At 38.4% G+C, this 19,922-nt stretch overlaps 1 protein-coding gene across 1 annotated transcript in view; it reads left to right on the forward strand.

Moving 5' to 3' along the window:
• Nucleotides 1-5,701: 5,701 nt before the first annotated feature.
• Nucleotides 5,702-19,922, forward strand: part of klf5l (Kruppel like factor 5 like) — a 49,530-nt gene continuing 35,309 nt past the window's right edge. The window contains exon 1 of the mRNA XM_069893251.1: nt 5,702-6,017. Coding sequence (XP_069749352.1) covers nt 5,850-6,017 — 168 coding nt within the window. The 5' untranslated portion in view covers nt 5,702-5,849. The remainder of the gene's footprint in view (nt 6,018-19,922) is intronic.

Genomic DNA, 19,922 nt, shown 5'->3' on the forward strand with positions numbered 1-19,922 from the left:
GCAGTGCCAGAACACCGATAGAGGACGGAAACCTAGAGATATTGCGGTTCAGGAGTTTCAAACATCCAAGTCACAGTGCAAGTATATGAAGAAACCAAACAAAAATCTCAAGGAAAAACAAACTCTGCAAGTCAAGCAGCCTCCATGGAAGGAAGTGAAGAGCTGACGTTTAGGGTCAAAACCCTGCTGCAGGACAGCTATTCGGAGTCTGCTTCCCTCCACGGATGCTGCCTGACTCAGATTTCCTCCAGCAGTTTGTTGCTTTCTCTAGATTCCAGCAGTCTCATGCCTCCTATTGAGATTGCCAATATGGATGCCAACTATTACTCCTTCTACCTTCCGACTGACAGCTAAATACCTGCATTATCCAACTGTGAAGTTAATCAATGTGCCCTGCTTCATTTTAGTTCCATGGAACATGACAAAAACAAACCTTGCTCAATGATAGCTCAGATTTGTTTAATACATTTGAAGACAGATGCAACAAATACATTCAATGTGAACTTGGAAGGATGCAGAGATATAAAGTTTGAGGAAAAAAATTACATTTATTCTGAATGACTGTGTGTATTTTCCATAGAGCATGTGAGGTGCAGATCTCAATGCAATAGATTGCAACTGCTTTCTTGTTGGACAAGAGGCTGGGAAGAAGTTCTTTCCACCACTGAAAGTAGGTTGAATATTACTGTTATTTATGAAATAATTCATAGCTGTCCGACACTTATTTCTAACCTTAATCATACTGCCTGGTATAAAAATCTGCAAAGGTACATTTTCATTGATCAAATCTTCCAAAGAAAATGGCTTCCTTCCCACAGTTGGGATGAAAACAAGAAACCTGGGCATTTAAGGCTTGTATGATTTTTTTTTCCACAGAAAGTGCTTAAGATAACAATGACCAATAAGCTCATATAATTATTACTTGCTGCAATCTACGGACTCAGTTCTCATCATGGCAATTTATATCTTTGGAAAACAATCTTTCATTTTCTTTAAATTGAACAAAAAAAGGTTTCTGCAAAGCAAAGGCATCAAATTGTTAATTAATTCTAAGATTCCATACTACAAATAGTGAGGCTCCGTATAATAAAAATAGTGAATGCCTAAAAGAAGTGATATTTTCGCTTTGCAATTTGAACTTGCAGAGGAAGAGTTAATTGTGTGTTTGTTGTTAGGCTGCCAAAGCAGAGATTCTTCTTCAATCCAAATGTAGCTGTTGATAGTTGAACACACCAGTCAAACCTGTTTTGTAACTGATATCACTTTCTAAAAAAAAACAAAGGTTTCAGTACATTTTTGACCAGTTCAGTACCACCCATTCAGACTGTCTTATTCCAGAGACTTGATGATGTTGTCCTCTTTAATACACTGACAGTTTATTGAAAGCACAAATCTGGCAATAACTTTTTTGACTGATGGTTTGTACTTCAAAGCTGTTGAATGATTTGTTTCAAGCTTGACATATCACCTTTTAAGCAGCCATTCAGGTCTTTTTTTCTCAACTCTGCAGAAATGGTGATGAACTTGAAAGTAATATCACCATAGCCAGCCCAAATAAATAATGTCTCCTCGTCATTAATTTGGAAGGTTTGCCAACATGGCCATTGACAATATTCAATGAGAGGCAGGAGAGGGGTCAATTTAGGTTGAATTTTAAAATTTGCACTGTTGGGACAAATTCTTGAAATTATTATTCTTATCACTCAGTAGAAGGTAATGGATTCAAGCCCAACTCCAGAACTTGATCAGTTGATAGTCACTGGCAATTCGGTGCAAAGCTTAAGATGCCATTACTCATATTTTAAGCTGGTTCCATTTCCCAGTTCTGCTGAAAACAAATTTAATTGCAGGAAACAAAAAAAAGCCATAATACCCAAGAGCAAAATTTTGCAGATGTTTTAAGATTGTAAAACAAAAAAAGCTGAAGATACTCAGCAAATTAGACAACATCTGAGGAGAGAGAAAAGTTAATATTTATGATCTTTCCTCTAAAACAAAATTAGTGAGAAAGACAGTTGAAGCAGTATTGGAATAGATTACACGCGGACTGAAGAACTAAAGCAGGGCTTGTACAATTTTGGGTGGGAAAAGGTCCAATTGAATGCCATTACCAACACAAAACTGAGTAGCAATTATGAAAGGCATCAGCCCTTTGATTTCAGATTTCAGATTTATTGTCAGAGTACATATATGGCATCACATACCACCCTGAGTCTTTTTCTGCAGGCAAGGCAGAATTACCACGTATTGGTAGTCCAAAAAAAAAACTGGTACACGGATGACGAATGTAAGCAATACAGAGAGAATTTTAAAAAATCAATAAAGTGCTCAAGTAAGAGTCCTTAAATGAGTCCCAGATTGAGTCTGTTGTTGAGGAGTCTGATGGTGGAGGGGGAGCAGCTGTTCCTGAACCTGGTGGGGCGAGTCTTGTGGCACCTGTACCTCTTTCCTGATGGCAGCAGTGAAAACAGGTGGTGTGGAACCTTGATGCTTTCTGCTGCTCTCCGACAGCAGAGTTCCCTGTAGATGTTCTTGATAGTGGGGAGAGTTTTGCCTGTGATGTCCTGGGCTGTGTCCACTAACTTTTGCAGGCCTTTACACTCAGGGGTATTGGTGTCTACGTACCAGACTGTGATGCAGCAGGTCAGCACACCTTCCACCACACATCTGTAGAAATTTGCAAGGGTTTCTGGTGTCATATCAAACCTCCTCAAATTCCTGAGGCACACTCCCAAGCAAACAGTCACTGTGAGTGCATTGTCATGTGCCCAGTCGACTACAGAAGATGACAATGTGCACAGAGTCATCCTTGAAGCTCTTGCTAGGGGTTGAGTGAATTCATGAGACCTTGAATTCCACTCTGGAGGCTAGCATCTTTGGTTGCAATGGTTTAGTAACAATATCATCACATAGATCCTTCTGGTTCAGCTACTAGCTGCTTCAGAGGTACAGACTGAGGCTCAATGTCTGGTCTTTACCACTGTGGAGGAACTAGAAGCTCTCAAGAAACAATGAGATAAAACTAGAGAACAATGTGATATTCTCACTGAGCAGCATAATGTTATCATGGACAGATTACTGCCGTCAATAGCCATGGTTGTTCTACTCGAGGAATACTGCACAAGAGAAGCTAAGGTTTTCTCAAACAGAAAGACTCTGCAATGTTATTTCTGCATTTACCTTCTCCTTAAACATGATAATTTGGCTCAGATTGCACAAGGAGCTGACTCTGAAGAGAAGGGAGCACCATCCACACACTTGTGATTTGGAATTTGGACTGAGCAGTCTGATTGGCCGCAAATTATTGCACATTGACTTTGTCCTTTGAGAGATTGCCAGGAATACAAGCTCAGAATATGGATGCTCCCACATCAAACAGCACCAATTCAATCGCTACATCTACAATGCTGATTATCACAACTTCAATCTACCAGTGACCTTCAGCAACAGAAATTTGCCACATGTTGACTTCAGAGTTACCAGCTGGATTTATCAAGTCAATTTCCACTTGCATTTTAGCAGCAGAAGAGTGCATAATGTTCTCTTTCTTGTGTTACCACCCAACAACTCTCCTACACAATCAAAAACATATCAAATAGTCATGCATGTATCTACAGGATATCATGTCATGTCTCAGTTACCAGCCAGTCTTGTGCTTGCTGCAGCACATGGGTTAATGAAGATCCAACTTGTAAACATTCTTGACCTGGATTCACAGATACTAAATGCCCCATCTTTGCCTATTTACAGCCCACTAAAAACACTGCATTATCTCGACTCCAATCTCTTGTGCACCCCACTTATTTTGATAGACTAACCAACTATTCCTTCAATAATCTTGCCCAGAATATGTGGAATTCCCTTATCCATTTCACCCTTTTAACCTTGCCATTCAATCACTCGTTCTAACTTTTCTTGTGAATGGGGAATACATTTTTTTTATCTTCAGCTGATAAAGCCACAATTGGAGCGTTATGCGCAGTTCTCATTGCCACATTGTCAGCGGATAATAGATTGCAGAGGGGATTCAGCAAGAGATGCTCAGGAGACTGCAGATGCTGGAATCTGATCTTAACACAATCTGGCTGGAGGAACTTAGAGGGTGAACTAGCATCAGTGGAAAAGAAAGAATGGTCAGTGTTTCATGTTAGAAGGCCTTGGTTGTGTTGATTAGAGGAATGGATTTAGTTATAGAGGCAGATGAAGCAGGGTGGGCTTGTTTTCCCTGGTCTGAAAGCTGAGGGATGTTCTGGTGAAGGAGTATAGAATTATGAAAAACATAGATTGAGTAGATAGTCAAAAATCTATTTTCCATTGTAATGGAAGGGAGCTTTAAAGAGGATTGAGGGTTTTTTTTTAATGCAGAGAGTTAATATCTGAAAATTGCTACCAAAGGAAATGTCTGAATCAGATACAGTCGCAACATTTAAGAGACTCTTAGTCAGACACATGAAAAATAAAACAAGGTATAGAAGAATACAACCTTATGGAAAGAAGTAAGATTATTTTAGATTGGCAAAAAGGTCAGCATGGATGTGTTGGGCTAAAGGACTTAATTCTGTTTGCTTCATTGCTTTATGGGAAAATTGTTAATGCATTCTTCTTCAATTCCTTTCCCTTAATGTATTCGTTTATAAACTCCTTGCCAGTGAGATCAATAACAAGTTCATCAGTAAGCAGAAACTGTACATTATACACTGTCAAAGCCATGCCAAAGGATACATAGATGCTCACTGGTTATTAAGGGATTACCTAAGATGTTATGTGAGTGGGAGAACCACTGACCCAGTCGCACTTCGACATCCATCCCATTTGCTTTAAATTCTCATATTCTTGTCTACTCACCACAGAGTCTCACACTCAAGGAACCTGGAGTATCTGGATGAATGGAGGGGAAGGAAGAATATGTAAATGGTTTTCTTGGGATAGTTTAAGGCAATGGTTCTCAACGATTTATCTCCCCACTTACATACCACCTTAATCCCTTACAAATCAGAGCACCTATAGCATAGGTGAGTGGGGGGGGGGGGGGGGGAGGGGGAATGTTTGAGAACCAGGGGTGTGAGGTCTTTGCATTATTGAATAGAATCTGCCTTAAATGAAGAACATCTCTTCAAGCATATCACTACTATTTGAAGTGTAGATATATTCAGTACAATTATAAAACTTAAGTTCCACTTCGCGTTCCATGGGTAAGTGCTTGTTTCTTGTTAAAACTGTCAATAAACAGATGACAAACCCTGTTAATATCCAGGGGAATTTGATTTAATCACCCTTTTCATGTTTTTAATCCAAGAGTTGTCTTCCAGCCAGACAAGTTCTGCGTGCTCTCACTGCCTGGACGAACGATAGTGGCCCCCTCACCTCCAGCGAACTGCTGCTGAGGCTTCAAAGTACAGTTACATTCATGTTCAGATGAATCTACTATTTGCAGAAATAGTAGAGCATGAGTTACGATGATGAGAAAAGGATATCGTGACCAAACCAAAGTCAAATCCTCTTCATTTCGCAAGGACCGGCATTGCTCAACGCACCTTTGAAACAACCCACCGCAACCCCGCCCACCTGAGCTGAGCCCGCCCCGCCCCCGACATGATCGACAGTGCGACCCGACCCTCCATTGGTAACTGTGCTGTCAATCACCAGCATGGAACGCAGGTATAGCTCAGGTGAGTGACAGATGAGATCAGAACCAGGGTAGCGGCGCTTGGTGCGGGATTGCTGCGGGGAACTTTGGATTCCATTTGATTTTATTTGCATTTTATTCATCCTTTTTTTAAAAAAACGTCCATTCAATACGTACCTCGAGGAAAAAGAGAAAAGGTGCAGAAGGCGATTGAAAGGGAGTGATGTCGAGCAGCGGGCTGGCTCTCAGCGTCCCCAACCCTGAAGAAAGCGCTGTTTTTGCTCAACTCAAACCCGTGGCCATGGCCGACGGCGCCTCGGAGGAGCAGTCGGTGTTTGAAGATATCAAACCGCCAGCCAGGATGCTGGAGACTCAGCATGATTTGGCTCAGGTAAGACCAGAGCAGCCCGCTTCATCTCTTCTTAAAGAAAAAGTGTCCAACTTCAGGACAGGTACACAACTGAGCACGACACACTCCAATAACTGGGGTGGGGGGGTTTCAATGAGAGGTTCGAGAGCTTTTCGTCTCCTTCCAACACGTTGGGCATTATGCACGGTCGTGGGGCGGGAGGGGATTCGTCCCCAGCGCCACCGGAACGGGCCAGGTACGGGAAGGAGGGAGGGGGAGGTGTCAGACTCCGGGGCACACCGATCAGGCGGCCTTTCCACCCATGGGCTGGTGCCAGGGCATTTGATTGAGACGGTGGGCAGCGTTCTGGCTGCCAAACAAAACCAAAGGAGGTTACTGAACAAAAAAGGGTTTTGCAAATGGGGTTTCCAATCCGCGGCGTTCGCCTCCTTCGTATTATTCTACAATTGTCTCTGTTCCGTGTTGTTGTTGCAAACCTCGTGGCAACTTGTATTTCACTTTATTCAACCCGAATTATTTGAATTTTCTCCCTTTAAAAAAAATGGAACGAGATTTAATACTTGAGTTCATGTTCTGTCAAAGGGAGGAAGTAGGAGAAAGTAGGTCACCCAGACATAAGATTGTTGAACGTGTTTGCTTACTCCGCTATATATTGTCTACACACATAATATTTTCATACTCGTTTAACATTTAAAACTGAGCCTCCAATTGGTTATATGATCCCACTGGAAATGTTATTTGAAGTCTTTACCTACAATCCTAGGAAATGGTCAAAGATGAATTAATAGGAAAATGAAACAAAGAAAAACTGAGGAATGTGTGTTTAAAGAAAGTTTAAGTCTCTGCTTTCTGTGTCTAGACTTCTTATCTCGATGCTGCAGGCATTCAGGTGGGAAGCATTAATGACTTCAAAAGTTTGCATCAACTCTTGAAGTTCGTTGAGCATTTCCTATAATTCGCATTGAATCGAGGTTTCAGACAATGAAAGTGATTTTAATCTTACTTTCAAAATCCTCCACTCTCGTGGTCCTCGATTAGTATTTAGAAAAGATTATTGGACAACTTTTTCAGATATTGAAGCAGGTTGGGGTTTTAATCTCCAATACTGAGCAAAATGTTGCTTTTAAAAGAAACAGCGAGATTGTTGTTGACATGGTAAATTGAATTGGGTAAATCTAATGGTTCAATAATCTCCTCGCTGGCCATTTTACAGTTGCTGAACATAACTCGTGTTACATTTAGTATGGGAAAATTATCAAGAAGCAGTCAAGATTTATAGTCGACTTGCATATTCACTTATCAGTGTTAGAACTTGTTTTTGCATGTTCTATTCAGAATGTCCTTGCTGCATTTGCTCTTCCTCATTTTAAAATTGCATATTTCCCCTGAACACAAATGGATATATTTTTATTTAACTAGGATTTTTTTTTAAGTAGCAGAGCACTCCATTACCTAAATTCCTCTGCATTCATCAAGCCAGTTGTTACGATTCATTATTTGGGAAACATGAATTGGCAGTGACCACATCTACAATCAAAAACAGGGACATATGTGTCAATCTTCCATTTGATCTTGTTTTTCATTAAATATTTAATGGGTGAACAAAGATTGAGATCTATTTTCAACAAGGCTAACAGGGGGAAAAAAAGCATCATTTATGATCTTTGTTTCATTAGAATCAATTTTGGACATGTTGCCTCCTAAGAGATTCAGTAAAAATTATAATAAATGCTTGTTTTTCTTTATTGTATCAAGGACAAAAATAGATTATTTGTGTATTTGTACAGAATGCAGATTTAGTAATATTTCAATAAAGGTTGGAATGTAAATAGAAGCATTTTTAAATTGTGCAGTTACCTGATAAATGAATAATTTTTAGATAATTTCTTTGAAATATTATTTTGGAAAGAAAGTTTCTTTTGATGCAGCATCAGGAATATATGATCCATTTACTGTATTTTTTTTACATGTACCATTTTCATTTTTGTATGTTTATATCTGCATGCACATATCACATATCACCATATACAGCACAGAACAGGCCAGTTTGGCCCATGCCGGAACAAATCCCCACCCTCCTCGTCCCATTGACCAGCACCTGGTCCATACCCCTCCAATCCTCTCCCCTCCATGTAATTATCCAGTCTTTCCTTAACTGTAAATAACCTCCTTGCTTCAACCACCTCTGCTGGAAGTTTATTCCATATCCCAACCACCCTTTGCGTGAAGAAATTTCCCCTCATAATTTTCCCCCTGCAATCTCAAACCATGGCCTCTGGTTTGAATATTAATACACCTACATTAGGAACAAAGTTTAAAAGACGAAGACAATACTGAGCTTACATGTAAAAAAACTTCACTTGCATGAATATATAAACTTTAAAGCATGCACCTGTTAAATGTGTCACATGTACACATTCATTTTGTACATAAACACTTCTGTAAATTAATGAAAATAAAGAAGTCACCTTGAATATATTCATAATATCAAACATTTTTATTTCAATTTGGCATAACATTAGGTTGAATAATAGGAGAGGGAGTTGTGCTATTAAGGATGTTATTTGGTGTGTTTCTGGTCAGGTGTTGTACTCATCTAATGTTAATCAGGCTGTAGTTGTGGAAGTACAGAAAGAAACAATTTAGGAATAAACCTCAGTAAATGTATTTGCATTATTTTTCAAGCAGTTACTACATAGTGGTAGCAAAACTGTTGAAATATAAAATGTATTATTTTCCAATAAAAATGCACCAACAAAGGCTTTTGCATTTTTATGTTGGAAAATTTGAGTGTAAAATTTTAATTCAGTATCGATAATTTATAATATTTGCTGAAAATCAAGAGTGTGTTTTCTTTTAGAACTGAATATTCTGTTGACTTAAAACATTCTAATACAGAAAATGCCACATATGCATTTTTATTTATTTAAAATAAGGCTATTTTGGATTGGAGATGTCTTGTATTTCCAACACATTATGGACCAGTTACATTATGTGCAGACTGATTAAAATGCCCTTGGGCACTAAGGTGAGGACATTTTTAAATGTTGTCTTGTAACATGCTTTGGAATATTTGTTTTTCAATGTAAGCACCACCTTCACATGCCAAATACAACCCTCTCTGTTAATCTTTTTTAATCTTTACCAGTCCGTAGACACCAGAAAGTCAAGATAGAAAATCCTGATATGTTCCAATAGCTGTATTTCTAGTAGCAGGAAAAGTATGATGTAGTCAAATCCAAGCTTCATTAAAATGTCAAAACTCAGAACTATTTCCATTATCTTTGCATTATTGTTTCATAATAGTTTTTAAAACATGAATAATGTAAAACATAATTTTAACATGCTTTCATTTTAATACTATGACTCAATTTTATGCATTTTATTGATATTTTTAAATTGATTATAGTTTATTTATTAATGCAACTTCAAATAATATAATTCCCACACTTTCTATGTTATTTTGTGCTTTTAGCTCCTGAATGACTTTTGAATGATATAGAAGTAGACTGCCAACACCTTAATACATCAGACAAGTTCTTTTATGAATTAAATAGTTTATTCAAAGATTTTGAATGCGAATAACTCTGCTTTCCCACCCCAGCATCATAATCCCTGGATCCAGATATTGGTTACAATATTTTCATAATCCCTGGATCCAGATATTGGTTACAATATTTTCATTGAGCCTTCCATTGCTGGAATTCTATTGAATGTTCTTTTCTGTACCCTTTAAATTATTTACTTGCAATCGTGAGCATTTTTCTAAGCATCTGATGTTCCGTAGATTAATTTTCCTTGTTTACTTTGTCATCAATGAATTTTTTTTACTCCATCTAATCTTGATTTTTTTTTTAAATGGAGTATTCAAATGGTTTAAATTTATTGAAACTTGAGCTCAGTAAATCACTGTCAACTAGAAAGATGCACCATCCTTCAGAGTCAAAAATAACATTTAATGAGCAAGGTTTGAGAGGGAAAATGTATATTTTGCTACACCTGCTTATATTTCTTTTCTTAGTTCATTAACTCCATTTCCTATCAAGTAAAATTCAATTGTTGGCAGAAAATACAAATTAGCTTTGTTGGAAACTAGTGGTGTTTTTGTTCAAAAGGCACTCTAACTTGCATTGCATTATCCATTTGATCCTTGTGTTGCCTGAGTTCATGCATAACTGCTTTTCCAATGAATCACTTTTATAATAGATCATACATTTGCTGGGCCTGAATCATGATTTAGCTTATTTGAATGTGCTGTATGTAATAAAAATTCTCTGTAATTGACTGAAATGTAGAGTTTTTAAAGGCTCTTTCATGGCAGTGAATTTGTTAGTGCAGATTCAAGCTAACTATATGGTAGGACACTAACAAGTCTTTGTCATGTTTTAGTGACAGTCCTAGTTGGCTTAATGCATGCACATTCCACATGTAAAATTTACAAATAATTGTTATCTCTTTACATTTTTTCTTTTGTAAAATTACAATTTATCTCTAATAGTCAGTTTTGTATATGTCAAATACCTCTCTATAATTTAATTATTTTTATCATTATATTTGGTTTGGTTCCTCTCTTCATGATGGTAGTTGTCTGACTTTTGAATAAAACTATACTAAATAAAAACTCTACTAAACTATACTAAATAAAAACTCTTCACTCAAACTGTAGAATTACCACGGCTGAGCTGATTCTAAGTTTCACACAATTTATACACATCAGCTCTCCATTTGGCATTAGTAATCGGGATGAAATCTGATCATCATGAGCGTGGGTTCACACACAGAGTGTTGGATATGTGGAATGAGCTGCCAGAGCAAATTTGTATGGTCAGGTACAATCATCGTCAAATGCAATTGGTAAAGGTTTATGGATTGGAAAGTTTCAGTAGGGCATTGGCCAATCATGGGAAATGGGATCAGTTCAGGTAACTTGGACAAGTTGGGCAAAAGGAACTTTCATTCTATATAGCTCAAAAAGAAAATAAATTTGACACAAGTTGAAGGCAACAACCTTATTTACAGATTTGGTTAAGGAGAGCCAAGTTAAAACATTGAACAAAGAAATTAACACGGTCCATCTTGATTGGTTTAAAATATTAGACATATTACTATCAATTATAAAATGTTCATATGCAGCATGAACTAATTAAAATTCTTTGTCATGTATTATCATTTTGGACATGTGTGGGTCAGGCAGGAAAAGTAAGCCATTACAACAACCCACCAGATAAATCCATATTTTGGGGAAGAAACGATTGTTGGGGGAGCAGGTGTGAGGGAAAAGTAGTCATAATCTTTACTCAGTGAAAATTGCATCAACAAGTTTTTTTTTGCAAATGTAGTTGAATGCAGAAATTTTTATGCCATTGATCCAACGTGTCCTCACAGGTTGTGCTATTTGCAGTCCCTTTCATTACAATTATAGTAAAAAAGCATGAACTAACATGATTATTTAAGATTTTTAGGTGCCAGACACAGTAAAATCCATTGAAAATCTTACACTGAGTTATGTGAGATATAATTGAGCTTAAAATGGAATATTCAGCTGTTGTTACTATCTTTATTTTTGTATGTTTATTGTAATTTCCTTACAAGTATATTTTAAAGTATTAGGAATTTTAAAAATAAAGCTAGCAACACATATCAACCTTTAAAATGTAATGTACAGGGGTGTAGATCAATTGTAGGTGTAATTGGGTGGCATGGGTTCATGGGCCGGAAGGGCCTGTTACTACCATGCTGTATGTCTACATTTAAAAAAAAAATAGATAAGATATCTTATTTTCTGCTTTCAACACATTTCAGTATATTTTTACTATTCTGTTTGACCTATGAAAAATTATTTACAAATTACTTTCTGGTCTTATCTGCTGGGGGCAGAGATATTCTTAAACTGAAGCTTAATAGTAGTGAAGGGAAGTTTGTGCCAGAGGTTGTTTGGTCTTTGCAGGGAATATTTTTCCAAGTGCTGTCACTTTATCTTGGCCCTATATTCTGGTGTAATATTTTCAATTGTCACAATCTGTTTGTATTTTTATTCTGTACTTAGCTTACAAGTAATATCAATCAATGTTCCTGGACAATTCAAACCAGATAGACCGCAGCAATCCCATCTACGTCCACTCATACTGGTCTTCCTACAACTATAAGTGCCTTTTGAACTTGAGAAGTGTTTGTTCGGAAGTCAAATATCAGCTCCTCAAACACATCTTTTCAAGTGGGCATGAAAAAGCCAAAAGTCATGAGGATTTCATAAAATATTTAATCTGAAACTCACTCAAACCTCTTTTGTAGAATTTGCAGGCTTACTCTAGGTCCTGAGCGCATATAATTTAAAAAAATATATATAATAAAGTATGTTAAATAAAATGGTCCACACCTTTTGCATGCACCAGCACAAAGATTTGAAGTTTTTATGTGAGATGCAGCATAAACAAGCTGTAAACAACCTGCACTTGTACAAAGTGCATAAACAAGCTGTAAAGTAGCCTCAACAAATTTGTGGCACAAGAACTCATTATAGTACCCCCTCAATAGCTTTTTATCTCCTTGTGAAGCAACCTAGTGAGTAACTTATTATTAAGAATCCTTGTCAATGAATTTTTTTCCCCAGTGTGACAGATTATTTTATATTTCAAATAGTATATAGATATGTTTTAAAGGAGATAAATTGTGGGTTTTTTTAAGTGTAGGTCACAAACACACACAAGAACTTCACAACACAGATCTAATTTAAAATGCCAGAGCTCTGCTCAAGCCAGACAGTCCAGGTTCCGAGTGCCTTTGCAAAAAACTTTGAAGAATGCCTATAGAAACTTCGCAAGTATTATTGCAGTGCACGCAAGTGCTGGAGAAACTCAGCAGGTCATGAAACATCCAGAGAAATTAAAAGACAGTCAATGTTTCAGACCTTTCCCTTTCTTCGCAAATGCTAAAGATCAGGCAGAATGTGGAATTTTAGAAAAAGGTGGGGGGGGTGGGGATGGAGATGAAAGGGGAGGAGCACAGTCTAATAGGTGGATATGGTTGGGATGAGGAAGAAGAAGTAGAGAAGTAATGGGGGAGAGAGCAGAGGACTGAAAGATTACTCTCTGATAAGATGAAGCAAGACCAATTGATGAGGAAAAGAGAGAGTCCAGGAGAGGGGTCAACATAAATTAGAGGTCAATATTGATGTTGTCGGATTGGAGACTGCCAAGACATATTCAAGGTGATTTTTCTGCAATTTATGGGTGGCCTCAACTTGGTGAATCTTATTTAATTGGCAAAATGTTTTATTGTAGATGCCTGGTACTACACATTGATAAATTATGCTTGACTCTCACCTAGGATGGCTGAGACCATTTGCTCTGCCCCTACTGCAGAGATCAGCTGAGTCTTGGAGCACTGTATCTATCCTGCCTTCACTGTTCAATGTCAGTTTTCTTGAGAAAACGTGCACACCCTTCCCTTGACTAATGAACTTTAAAATGAAAGGAATGGTGAAACTTCACAGCCGAGCTTGAAATCATTATTAGTGTTTCTGGAAGATGGTGGATTGATGATGCGTCATTTCTGGCAACATTCCTACAGAGTTACATGGGAATGGAATGCCTTTGAAAAGTCACAGATACACTTTGAAAGCATAATAGACTGTCTTAGTTAATTTTAATTTCTTCAATTTACCCACTGGAATGATGAAAAGAAAAAGAACAACAGATAATAGAATGATTATTCTGTTCTCTGGAAAGATATCTAATCAAATGAAAAACCATGAGACATGTAGAATGTGGACAAAACAATTAATTTCCGTTCCTTCCAAATGTATCCCTGGTTGCCTCTTGTCCATCTTTGGTGATGCATATGCAAATGTGATTATTAGCATTCAAATAAATCATTTGTTGGGGTTTTTGATTTGATCAATGGGAATGAACCAGAGTGTTAGGTTTCACTATAGGCTTGAACTAAGTTTTCAAGTTAACCCTTTGTGTCAATGTAACTATTTTTCAGGCACACATACTTTGATCATTTATATTTTGAATTGAACAATATAATTATGGCAGCATTGCAAAGTTATTCAAAGCTTAAAATCAAAATTTTTCATTCTCGCCATTCAGTTAGCATTCATTCTGTTGTCATTTAGTAGAATTTTTACGTGTGTTGTGAACAACTATGTCTAGCTAATGGGCAAATAGCAAAGCCTGAAATACATGGTCCAAATTGAAGGCCACTGTTATGACCCAAAAGTTTGTTTCAATGTTTTAAGCAATGGCAAATGTTATTATTACAAATAAGTTTTGCCTAGCTATCTCATAACATATTTGAAAATATTCAACTTATCATACCATATTTGTGTTTTGGTTTCATGCTTTGAATAGCTTTGTAATTAGTCCCATAATTATTTTGTTCAATACTTACTGAAAAACTATATGAATGTTAATATTTTTCCCATTTTCTGTTTGATATGAGTCAATTCATGGATGATTTTTGGAGCCAGGTGAATACAAATAAGACAACTTATACAAAGCATTTTGGCAGCATCCAATGGGCAGATTATAGGGTTTATCATTCTTTCTTTGGCTTGGCTTCGCGGACGAAGATTTATGGAGGGGGTAAATGTCCACGTCAGCTGCAGGCTGGTTTGTGGCTGACAAGTCCGATGCGGGACAAGCAGACACAGTTGCAGCGGTTGCAGGGGAAAATTTGTTAGTTGGGGTTGGGTGTTGGGTTTTTCCTCCTTTGTCTTTTGTCAGTGAGGTGGGCTCTGCGGTCTTCTTCAAAGGAGGTTGCTGCCTGCCGAAGTGTGAGGCGCCAAGATGCACGGTTTGAGGCGATATCAGCCCACTGGCGGTGGTTAATATGGCAGGCACCAAGAGATTTCTTTAGGCAATCCTTGTACCTCTTCTTTGGTGCACCTCTGACACGATGGCCAGTGGAGAGCTCGCCATATAACACGATCTTGGGAAGGCGATGGTCCTCCATTCTGGAGACGTGACCCACCCAGCGCAGCTGGATCTTCAGCAGCGTGGACTCGATGCTGTCGGCCTCTGCCATCTCGAGTACTTCGACGTTAGGGATGAAAGCGCTCCAATGGATGTTGAGGATGGAGCGGAGACAACGCTGGTGGAAGCGTTCTAGGAGCCGTAGGTGATGCCGGTAGAGGACCCATGATTCGGAGCCGAACAGGAGTGTGGGTATGACAACGGCTCTGTATACGCTTATCTTTGTGAGGTTTTTCAGTTGGTTGTTTTTCCAGACTCTTTTGTGTCGTCTTCCAAAGGCGCTATTTGCCTTGGCGAGTCTGTTGTCTATCTCGTTGTCGATCCTTGCATCTGATAAAATGGTGCAGCCGAGATAGGTAAACTGGTTGACCGTTTTGAGTTTTGTGTGCCCGATGGAGATGTGGAGGGGCTGGTAGTCATGATGGCAATACAAAATGATATGCCTTCTCATCCAGAGCCTAGATTTAAAATGTGCAGAAGTGTTACCAAGGCAGATCAGGGATTTTAAATTTGATTAACTGAATAATCTTAAATTTTAACAAAAGAAACTTGTCTCAGATCTAGTGGTAATAAATCTATCAGTTTGGTTCATTAATGGCCATCAATAGAGGAAATTTATTTCCTATATCTGCTCTGGTAATTTGATTGAAGCATAATCACCCACTGCCCAGCAAACTATTGTATGAAAACACAATAAGAATAAAACTGAAAGAACCTAGCACTACATTTGTCAATTTTGATGCTCCAGAGCATCAAAAAACATGGTACATGTGAGATTTACTGAGCATCTCCAGTAGTAGAACAACACAACCAAGAAATATCTGTCTTTATTGTCAACATCAAAGCAAGGGTGCAATGTTGGTTCGATAGGATGTCAATGGGCATTCTGTAGGCAACACCAGGTATAATAAAAAGGATGCAGTAGGCAAAGTAGGGCTATCCCATAACCAAAGGATGTGAACAAATGTCTCATCAGTCCTGCCACATCATCCTTAAATTGGAGTTTAAATTGAATGAAGTTCAATAGTCATTTACATCCTCAACACTGGTGAAGCCCACCAAGTCAGTCAATGAAAAGGTTGAATCGTTTGCAATGATCTTTATCCAAAAGTGCTAAATGAGTGATCCATCCTCATCATTAAAATAACCAATCTTCAGCCAAATCAATTTGCTCCATGTGACATCAGGAACTGACTAACGACACAGAAGCTATATTATGAAAGACATCACCCTGAATATAATGCTGTAGAGACAAGTTACCAATGTAGTTGCACTTCTATCTCATGACCTAGGAGTTGACTTGGGGAATGGGTGTACATAGATTGGACCTAACGTAAAACTCCTAAGCTACTGATATATGAACTATTTACAGCAGGTAGTTGAGGTCTCTGGAAAAGCACCACAAGCCCAGTTAATGCGAAATCCTTCAAATTTACTAGAAAGAATAAGCAAATGTTTTAGCTTCACCTCTGGCTGATGCTCCCAGAATTGAGGTCTTGGGGACTTTCGGTAGCTTATATCACTCACACCTACAGATTCCTGAAAGATATTCACTTCTCTAAGCTCTGCATGAGAAGAGGTTACTGGATGGGCAGAGTTGAATATTCAAGGATAGGTACAAGACTTCCTTGAAAAATAATACAATGTCGCCACTGATTGTTGGGAATCTCTGGCTGATGATTGCTCAAAATGGAAGCTTGCAGGATGTTTGTGAGTATCTCATGACCATGCATTTAATGTATGTAGAAGCTTTTCATTGGTGATAGAACAGACTGTGCCATTTCATGAATTCCCCACCTGCATGTCTGTTGGGCACTTCCAGCCCTATTTATCCAAGAGTCCATAATTCCTACATTGGGTTCAATAGACATAACAGCACCCATAAAACCAAAATAGAAGCAAAACATCTGGATGCTGAGAGACTGCCCAAGGCTTGTCTATACTTGATACAAAGTTGATGAAGTCATCTGATGCATTTGGATGGTGGAGATATTTTCCATCTTTTGAATTTGTAGCTCCAGGTGCTGTTAAACCTGGTATGAAATCTTACTTCCGGTTCCCTGCAATTATCCAGTTATATGATTTGAGTGAAGTATACTCTGAAGATTTCAATTCAATTGTATACAAGTCAAGTTGTTTATTTTTAATTTTAAACTTTCCTATGTAAACTATAGGACCTATTAGGGTAAGCTGAGATATTAGAGACATAGATACATACAGGTTAAAAACAGGCCCTTTGGCTTCAGGCTCTGTGGTTTGATTTTTGAATACTCCCAAGGGCAGAAGTAATCATTTTTAAAGTAAATTTTTAAATTTTAAAGTAAATTTAATTTTTTAGGCAGAGGAGTTCTGTCCAGTTGCACTATATTCACCACAGCAAGAAATATCCTAATCATCTTAGATACAAGCGAGATTAAATTATATTTTCCATCATTAGTGTTTAATATGGAATTGGCCTCCCTTAGCAAAGTAAGCAGACAGAATGCTCTGTTAGTTCTGGCAGGAAGTCATAGAAGTGCCTTATTATCATTGCTTGTACAAATATGAAGCATGTGTATTCTTTACCTTTCTTTTCACCTTTAAGTAGAGTGCCTAGGCCCCAGGCATCTGCCATTGGTGAAGCGATTTAATATCAGAAATGGTAGGTAAGTAATAGACTGGCGCAGATATCCTGAAAGTTTAGAAGCAGAAAGTCTTTTTAATTATAAAGAGTAAGATAACATTTCAGGTTGATATTCTGAAAATAGGTCATTGCTTCTCTGTTAATTCTGATCCTCTGTTCATTGATGCTACCTGACCTGTCAAGTATTATCTGCATTTTCTGGATGTCATCTTGTCGCAGGTTAGTGTTCTTCATCAGCAATTTGAAAGAGGATCTTTGTGGATAGTTAATACAAGGTCTGTGGTCGTGTATGCTTTAATGAACAAATTAGCAATGACTTGAAACTGGGCCCATGAACATGTGGGTATGTGGGATTTGTCCATCAGTGATTTAAGTTTGAAAGTTTTGGACTGGAAGACCCATAGGTTGATCAGTTCCCCCATTTTACTATAACCCTGGCAGGAAATGTATTAGAAGTAAGATGCGGCACAACTGTGATTAACATTGAGAAAGTTGCTGTGCAAATAATGCAGCTTTGCTTGACATCAACCTGCACAGTGATTGGGACTTTTCTGGGCTCGATAGTTAAGATCATGGCATGCTTAGCATCACGGCGCACAAGTAAGGTGAACCCATAATTCTGACAACTGTGAAATTTGAGAAGGATCCTCCAGAGTCCACTTCCAATGGAAGGAAATAATTCAAAGAGCTCCACAACTTTATGACTCTACATTGGCAAGAGTGTTCTTGACTTTATCCTGAGCTAAATCATCTACTCCAGCCAGGATGGAAAAGAAGCCTAAAAGGCCATATGTCCGCTAAAGTTTTAACATTTAATGGAGAGGAACTTTGGACAAAAATCTCTCTGGAAAGAAGTGGACATGTGATTGTTACTGCTTGAAGAAAAATGTAGGGAGTAGCATCAACCACAATGCATGGTATTTGGCCCAAAAATTAATTAATTTGAGGAAATTTCTGATCATCCATCATTTTTCATTTTTGTATATAGTTTCCCCTAAATTTCCATCTCTTCACTTTGTGCTTATGACCTCTGTTGTTTGGTATTCCTGCCCTGGGAAAAGGAACTGCCTGTCCACCCTATTGTGGTGATACGACCACCAGCCTACTGCAGGGGGTGATCTCTATACCTGCAGGAAGACCACCTAAGGGCTGACTCCACCTGGCCAGCTGTCAATCAGCTGACCCGAATATAGACCTGAGCCGGCCCCTCCTGAACCAGTCACATGGGAGCCACCAAAGCATGAACTGGTGTTCAGACTTTTATGTGAATAAAGTCTGTTGTACAGTCTCTTGAGTTTTGTGCTTGCTCGCTGCTACCTCAGTGCACCACACCTATCTATGTCTCCCATAATCTTGTAGACCTCTAAGTCTCCTTTCATTCTTCTATGCTCCAAAGAGAAAAGTCCTAACTCTGCTAACCTTGCTTCATAAGAGTTATGTTTCAATCCAGGCAATATCCTGGCAAATCTCCTCTATAGCTTCCACATCCTTTCTCTGATGAGGTGACCAGAACTGAACACAATTCTCTAAGTGTGGTCTCACCAGAAATTTATAGAGTTGAAACATCACCTCTTGACTCTTGAATTCAAACCCCCCCCCCACAACTTATGAGGCCCAGCATCCCATCAACCTGCACTGTGACCTTGAGAGATGAATGAATTTGGACCCCAAAGTCTTTTTGTTCATGCACACTCTTAAGTAACCATTAATCCAGTGCTCAACCTTCTGGTTTGTCCTCCCAAAATGCATCTCTGCACACTTATCCTGATTGAACGCCATCTGCCACTTTTCTGCACAAATCTGCATCCTGTCTATCTCCTTTTGGAACCTAGGGCAACTTTCATCACCATCCACAACTCCTCCAACCTTAGTATCATCGGCAAACTTACTGACCCATCCTTTCACCTCTTTATCTTGGTCATTTATAAAAATTATGAAGAGCAGGGGTCCCAGAACAGATCCTTGTGGAGCTATACTAGCCATTGACCTCCAGGTAGAATACTTTCCTTCCACTACTACATTCTGCTTTCCACATGCAAGCCAGTTTTTCAAAATCCACACAGCCAAGTGTAGATCCCATGCCTCATAGCTTTCTGAACAAGTTGCTCATGGGGGACCTTGTCAAATGTCTTATTAAAATCCATATAGACCACATCTATAGTCCTACCTTCATATAATGCTATCTTTAGATGAACTAATGGTGGAAAGAATTGCGGCTCTTCATTCTCACAAATGAAATACTGCCATTGATGCAACAAAAAGCTATTGTCAAGCCAAGAAAATAAGCCAGCATTTCCCCAAAAAATATTGAATAATGTCATGCAA

Source organism: Narcine bancroftii, chromosome 8, assembly GCF_036971445.1.
Source record: "Narcine bancroftii isolate sNarBan1 chromosome 8, sNarBan1.hap1, whole genome shotgun sequence".
Taxonomy (NCBI): Eukaryota; Metazoa; Chordata; class Chondrichthyes; order Torpediniformes; family Narcinidae; genus Narcine; species Narcine bancroftii.